Here is a 7,518-nt window from a genome sequence, read left to right as displayed (position 1 = left end):
CCAGACACAGGCAGCACCTCCAGGTTTAAAATTCCCTGACCGTGCATTTCAGAGCAGCTGCCGGGTGTTCTGCAACACCGGGCGCAGGCAGCTAGGAGCTGCATTCCCACGCCCGCCCAGGCTGCCATATTGCACAGCCAGCTGTGACAGCGTGCTTCAGTTAGCAGCTAATAACAGACACAGTCTTTAAAACCTGAATTACACCACGGCAAGTTTCCTTATGTTCCTCTGGTGCTTCCACACATGCCCGGCCTGTTTGCTTGTAACACCTTTCAACGGCCAGTCCACAGAGAGCCTGCAGCACCCCTTGGTGCCCTTGGTCTCTGGCTGTTCACAGTCAATGTCCACACAGAACTCTCCCTAACTTAAAGGGGCTAAAGAGTCTTGAAACCAAACTTCAGCTTAGGTCTACCACAACTGTTAAAATCTTGCGGACAGGCAGCCCCCATGTCCAGAGGAGCGCTTCCCCATATGCTGAGGACAGCTGCATCCACCTTTCCATGTGACTCTCCATCTTTGAAAATGCAGGGTATAAAATTCAGTTCGTGGAGTGGGGTGTTCCAGCACTGATCTTCTCTAAAGTTCATATCAGGACTGAAACATTCTGCAAAAGCAGGCTGTAAAAAAACCAACCCCCCAAAACTACAACCCTGCAGAAGTTACCTTTATAGAAGAGCACCACTATTTTCTGGAAGGCCTTCATGAAGTGAATGTTGTCATAACAATACTCCTGGATCTTCAACAGCAGAGTCAGCTCAGACTGACCTTGGGTAGTAAAGGCAGCGAGTAGAGGGCTGTATTGCTGTAACAGGAATGACACATGAGCGCACACCAAGCACTTCACTCCTACCACCCCACCAAGCGGGCTTCACACAGTTTCCATCAGCCACTGCTTGGAAATGTGCATCCCAACTCCCACCCCAAGTGTCTCTGCAGAAGTTGCGTTGCGTTTGCCTCAGTGACTGGGACAGTAACACCACAGTTACAGGGGAAAGAACTCCTACTCTCACACCATCTGTGTTGGGGGCGCTGTAGGCTCTAACTCATTTAAAATGGGGTTGGAGACAAGAGCGAAGCCCGAGCCCTACCCCATGGGTGGAGAAATCTGCAATTACATTAAGTTACAATACCTTCAAATGCTTAATGGCTTGCTCTGCTACCAGCTCCTCCTTTTTGTTCCATTCCACCGTGCTCATGACACTTGACCAGATTATGGCTACCACAGTCTGTTCTGAGATGTTGTTTTTCTTCATCTCCTCCTTAACGTACAGGATTATCTGCCCGGCAGAACAAGAGTCAGCATGTGGGCCACACAGACACTAAGCTAAACTCAAACTTCTGATCTAAACACAACCCAGAAGCCTTCAGAAGCACAACAGCCCACCCTCATCACATCACAGGATGAGCGCATCAAGGGAAGGATAAAAAGCTAGTACCAGAACACCCTGGCTGTAATTTTAATTCTTAGCAAGAGCTACACGTTTTAAGTTCAGCATTTCATTAGGCATGTATCTTCTTCACATTAGTACTGAGCGCTGTTGTATTTTAGATAATTTGAGCTAAGTTTCTGCAGAAAAGGTACCTCCATCTCATCTACAGACAAAAACTTACATCCTTGAATGGATCTCCCCGTGACATCTGCTCCTGCAGTTCTTTCTGCAGCTCCTTCCGAGCTCCTATGCTTTGTTGGTTCCGAACATACTCGGACAGTTCTTTTAGTCCTGCTTCAGTGAAGTACTTGGAGAAGTGTTCGACGCTTTGTTTGTTGGCTGGGAAGAGTTCCTGAAGACAAAGTTTACAACAACTCTTTCACTAAAGAAATGTGTTGAGCACTTTGCTGGTAAATGCTACCTACTAAACTGGCGTAAGCAGTCAATGAGAAACGCCAGCGGTACTCACCATCAGCCTGTTGTCCATGTTGACTTTACGAAGACTGACAGCCACTGCATTAATATCTTTCTCATTTATCCATGATTTGAACAGCTTGACTGCAAAAGCTGCAGAAACACCTGTGCAACCAGAACAGTACCGTTATTACTGAAATTCAAACCAAAGGGAATGCCGGGGCCTGTGGGCAGAGGGCACTGGTTGATGATGCCCTGCCCAGGACAGCAGCAGCCCTGCCACATCCAGCAGCACCTCAATCTCGGGGTACTGCAGCCTCTGGCACGCCAGACTCTTCTTACCACTTGGCACCACAAAGGCCTCCCTGTACTCAACTCCCCTTGCTAGTATTCAGGAAGGAGCCTAGAGCCGTGATGCCTGTTCTGCACCCTGAGAGGTCCCTTCCCAAAATCTAGTCCTGCCTTGCTGGGCAACACTGGTTACAGCCATCCCAGCACCATGCAGGAGTCATGCACGAGCTTTCTGAAAACAGTAGTTTTCTGAAACCTGAGGCAAGACCTTCCAGGCTGCACATCTACATTTGCTGATCCTGCAGTGAATCTATCGGCAGAGGAAGCTAGTGAGCTGCACGGGTGGACTGTCATCACAGCTTCCACCTACTTGCTGGTAGTTCTGCCCCGCAGCATCCTTCCCTAAAGGGAGAGTTGGACAACACTTACCTTCTTTAACCAAGTTCTCATTGTAAAGACTGTTGAGAATCGAAGCATTAAGTGTCCCGTTGGCTAGCAGAATACCCGTCAGCATGGCCAGCTTGTTCCGCTCGGACTCTGAGAACCCTTTCAGGAACAGCAGCAACTGCAAGAAGAAGTCAGAAGAGTTGCCATAAAACTCTCACCGTCTCTCACCAGAGGCTGGCTGCGGCCTCAGTGTCAGACACTTCTGTTGCAGTCGAGCTACTCAACTCACAGAAGCACTGTTTTGCTGGTGGCCTTCCCCACTTGTCAAACAAACTGGCTGTTCTCCTATTAACAACTTCAAAGTGTTCTATTTTAATAACCCACCATAGGATATAACTCTTCTGTAGAGAGCAATTAACTAGCACCATCTAAAAGGTTTATTTGTCTGCTGATAAGGACACACTGCATACCTTTTTGACTTCATCTTCAAAGCCTTTCTCCAGGTACTTGTAACGCCTGATTAGCTTGTTAAAAACCTAAGAAGATACAGCATATTATTTTTTGCTATGAACTATCACTTAACTAGAATTTTAAAAAAAACGCAGTTCAGTGAAGTTGGTCTGAACTCTTCAGAGCACTGTAGGCTTAGAACAGTGCTACTCTACCACTTCTAGTAAGCGTCTTAAAGCCATGCATTACTTTTACCTAAACTTCAAACTACACAAACACTTCAGTTTTGACCGGTAAACACTTCAAGTTAAATTGTACCTGTATCAGAACTAACCTGAGCAAATGCTTGCATGGTTTCTAGGTCTTCCTGTGCTGCAAACACACAGACGTTTGTGCGTGTCATGTCATCTGCCAGGGTACCACCTGGGGCTAAAGAAGGGTTTCGGCATTAGTCACATTGCTCTCCAGTGAGAGCACTTAGGAGTTTCCACAGTAAGAGTTCCAATACCCATAACATGCAATGTGGTGTCCTTTTAGCTGCTAATGAGAAGATGCTTCTTCGCCCTTTTCAACTTAATAGTCATCTGACTGGCAGCCAGGCTGCTTCACTGACTAGACTGAATTCGAGTCGCCAACTCCAGTGCCAGGATACCTCATCACCAATTCTATACCATCCCACATATTTTGGGAGATCCTTTAGGTATGTATTAGTCAGAAACACGAGTTAAAAGATGGAGGTAAGTATTAATGGCAATAATACTAAAATCCAGTAAGACAACAGCCTGAGAGTTTTTATTTTGGCTTGTCTGACTAAAAGATCAAAGCTTGTCTAATTAGCTTCTCATTACAGAGACACTGCTGAGTAAAGGGCCACCCCGTTAATGCCGTGACGGATTTTTCGCTCCCCTCTCAGCCTCACTCCTAGAAGGAACACTTCCTAACACAGTCGGCACTGGTTATGATTCTTGGATGTAAACCTACAGATTGTAACACTCTGTACATTAACAATTGCAAGCAGAGATGCTCCAAGTGGCAGGTAAGTTTACTTAGTCACGCTACCAGCTCTTGTAACATCAGCAGAAGAGCCTCTGGCCAAAGCAACATCACAGTAACTTCAGTCTACGTGACACTGCCCAATCTGCAGCTTTAAGGTAAGCAGGCATATTAAGTTAAATCATTTTTAAAGCCTTGCTTTTTGGTATTAGTTTGCGCAATTCACGCAACATTTCTACAGCACTGGTGCGAAGGGCTTCTCTACATGCAACAGATGCATCCTCGCAAACCAGCCAACCCCCCGCAGAACCACCATCCGCAGTCAGATCGCAGCCCAGAATCACATATTTCCTCTCCTCCCCCTATGCATTTAGGTCATTTGAATTCTATTTCTGTTACGCTACAGAAAACCCTCTGCAACTGCCAAATTTCTCATTTAAGTCCTCCCCCTCTCCAACTATTGCATAACAAACACCAAAATTTGAGAGAACTTTTCCAGTCTAGACAGACTGCATAAAGGCAACATAAAAAGCATGTATTTTCAGTGGGTCCCTGACATCTGAACCCCTTCGCAATAAACAGTATTTAGTCAAGTAGGAAAAGTAAAGTCTAAATCTAGAAGTACCACTTTTTTTTTTTAGCTACTTTTCAACCTCATTTAGCTTTATCTACCTCTCTACCTGGTTGGTTGGTGAGCATCTGTTATGCTCTGCTCTCTATACACAGCACACCCATGAGTTTACAAGACCTTTGTCATCAGATTTCACTTCCTTAGTTCCCTGCATTTCCTACTGACTCAACCGCCCCTCTCATTTCTCACTCCCCAACATCTGCCAGAGCCTGTGACCTCATTATTGTCAACAATCTCATTCCCCAGCCACAGGAGGGTCACGTCCTGCCAGACCAGGTTGCTCAAAGCCCCATCCAGCCTGGCCTGGGACACTTCCTGCCACAGCTTCTCTGGGCAACCTGTGCCAGGGTCTCAGCGCCCTCACAGAAAAGAATTTCTTCTTGGTATCTAATCTACATCTACCCTCTTTCCATTTGAAACCGTCACCCCTTGTTCTGTCCCTACGCTCCCTGGTCAGGAGTCCCTCCTCAGCTTTCTGGTACCCTCCTTCTCAAGTACTGGAAGGCTGCTGTAAGCTCTCCCCAGAGCCTTCTCTTCTCCAGCTCTCTCAGCCTGTTCTCACAGGGGAGGTGCTCCAGCCCCCTGATCATCTTTGTGGCCTCTTCTGGACCAACTCAAGCATGTCCACGTGTCTCTTATGCTGGGAGCCCCAGAGCTGGACACAATAATAATAATGCAATATATTTTCCTTTAAGCCAAGTTTGTGCAGTCTACACTTTGAAGAATGCCAGCTGACTCAAACGAAACAGCAGGAGGGTATACTGAGTATTTGTACAGTAATCTGACTGCTCAGGCAATCACCAAGATGGTCAGACAGTTTACCACAGTAACTTAAACTCCGTTCTACATACTCAGAGGGCTCCTTCGCTGAGTTTTTACTCTGAAAGAAAAGAGTGCTTTTGTAAAGTCAAGTGAATAAAGGCTGACAGCAGATCTATCAGAGGGACTTACCCAGCATTCCACCAGCCACCAGGATGTCAAAAAGCGTTTCTGCATAGCGACGATAGTCAAGTTTTGCACCAGAAGCATCAAGAAACTTTGCTACTGCCTCCAAGTCAGTGCCAGTTTCAGTTAAACCTTGAATAATACAGTCCTGGAACTGAGTGGGGTCAAACCTCTCTTTTTCATCTGTAAAGACAAAGCATTGAAACAAAGTTGCCACACGTGGCTGTTTTTTCATGTTTGTAATTTCAATCTTACTTTAAAACACAAACAAAACCAAACTTGCACAGGCAAGCCTGATAACTGGTATTAACTAGCACAGTCACTTAACAGAACAGCCTAAAATGAATTTCCATGGCCAACAGAGCACTAAGAGGTTTTACTGCTTTCACTCCCCTATTCAGTCAATGCTGGTGGAAAGGCTACCAAAACCTAAAACATTCCTTAGTTACCTCTAATTCAATTCTTACTGAACTTTCCCTAAGAACACTTGTTTGTAATGACCATTAGTTGGCTCTGACAAAGCTTATCCAACATCTGAGTTTGATTCTTATACCCCCGTTCATATGTTAGATCACTTTTTTCCTCCAAACAGAGGCTTAGCTATGTGCTGGAAGGGAATTCTTAAAATATGCCCCTACAACTTTGTACATTTGACTCCATTACTTATGTTCCATTTCAGCCTTTTAGATCTCTCACTGTTTTGGACAAAGTATTCTGACTGAAAAGCTGTGTACCATTTTCATGTTAGAGCTGACAGCATTTGATTTTTGGTTACAAAGACCATTCCCTCTTAATATGGAGTTAAATGAGTCTGAAGTAATTGCTTTTCTTTAAGGCCCAGGGGAAAAATGCAGAAATCCAAGCTAACTGCTTAATCTTAAATAAACATGAAATCATGGTTTATAATTGCAGATCTATTTAGCATCCTTCCTTGTTGTTACATTTGAGACACATCAGTTGATCATAGCCTCATTTTCACTGTAGGTAAGGCAGTTAATATGCAGCAAATCCACCCATATAATTAACAGAAAGCTTTAAAGAGAAATTGTCTTCAATTTTATTCATCTCAGTTTGTCCTTAGATTATGCAAACCATGAGAGGAAAAGCTTCCAAAGAAGCAGAGCTCAGCTGCAAACCTTGCTTTTAGTGCTGTTTACAACAGCTCAGCCAGTTCTGTTAACAACTTTGCTGGAAGGTGTACGCTCGTGTCCTCAAATTCAATACGAGCATCAACATGCTGGTAACAGCTGGGTGCAAGTCTAGAAACACTGGATCAGTCATTTTCCAGGACAGATCCATGAAGCTCGTTACCACAGAGTTGCCTGGAAGCCAAACTATGCTTAAATGCTTAAAAAGAGACAAAACCCCAGGAAGCTAGCATTTCATCTGCTGGACAGACTAAGTCCAACTCTCTCAACAGTTTCTCAAGGTGCTTTTACTTTAACAATAAAATAGGTTCTGTAAGTTAACATCTTCTTCTGTACAACTTCATTACTAGTTCAGTATGCATAACATCCTTAATGCTGTCAGTTGAAGATGGAACAGTTCTAGCACATCAGTAAAACAGTATAAAACAGAAAATCCTCTTTGGATTTAAAAAAACACCACCAAAATAATAAATTACTCGTCACACCTCTTCAGTCACTAACTCTTCATATGGGAGCAACTGTGCAAGGGCTTGGCACTTGCACACACCACACTGGGTCTTTCTGATCTGGGGGGATGGATTGGGGTGGCTAGGCTTTTGATTTGTGTTTATTCTGGTTTTTTTTTAAATTTAAATCAAGTATTCTTATAACATTAAGGGGACAATACAACTGCAGTGGCCAACACTAAAAATCCTACTGGATTAGATGCTCCTTGGATGTAGGTATTAAGATGCAACAAGCCTGTGCTGGAATTCCCCCGTAGCTCAGGGACATCAGCTACCTCTGCTTTTGGACTAAACACACTCGTGTCACTTCTGGAACGACGCTC

General features: G+C 44.6%; 1 protein-coding gene across 1 annotated transcript in view; it reads right to left on the bottom strand.

The window, feature by feature from the left end:
- Positions 1-5,724, bottom strand: part of BZW1 (basic leucine zipper and W2 domains 1) — a gene marked incomplete at its 5' end in the record, with an annotated part of 6,642 nt that extends 918 nt beyond the window's left edge. Inside the window, 8 exons of the mRNA XM_009873941.1 lie at positions 664-802; positions 1,131-1,277; positions 1,612-1,782; positions 1,900-2,009; positions 2,565-2,700; positions 2,993-3,058; positions 3,307-3,401; positions 5,548-5,724. Of these exons, the coding sequence (XP_009872243.1) occupies positions 664-802; positions 1,131-1,277; positions 1,612-1,782; positions 1,900-2,009; positions 2,565-2,700; positions 2,993-3,058; positions 3,307-3,401; positions 5,548-5,724 (1,041 nt within the window). The remainder of the gene's footprint in view (positions 1-663; positions 803-1,130; positions 1,278-1,611; positions 1,783-1,899; positions 2,010-2,564; positions 2,701-2,992; positions 3,059-3,306; positions 3,402-5,547) is intronic.
- Between the last annotated feature and the right edge of the window lie 1,794 nt (positions 5,725-7,518).

Source organism: Apaloderma vittatum, unplaced genomic scaffold (genome assembly GCF_000703405.1).
Source record: "Apaloderma vittatum isolate BGI_N311 unplaced genomic scaffold, ASM70340v1 scaffold19637, whole genome shotgun sequence".
NCBI classification, from domain to species: domain Eukaryota; kingdom Metazoa; phylum Chordata; class Aves; order Trogoniformes; family Trogonidae; genus Apaloderma; species Apaloderma vittatum.
The sequence above is the reverse complement of the archived record's forward strand: the minus strand, read 5'-3'. Positions and strand labels throughout refer to the sequence as shown.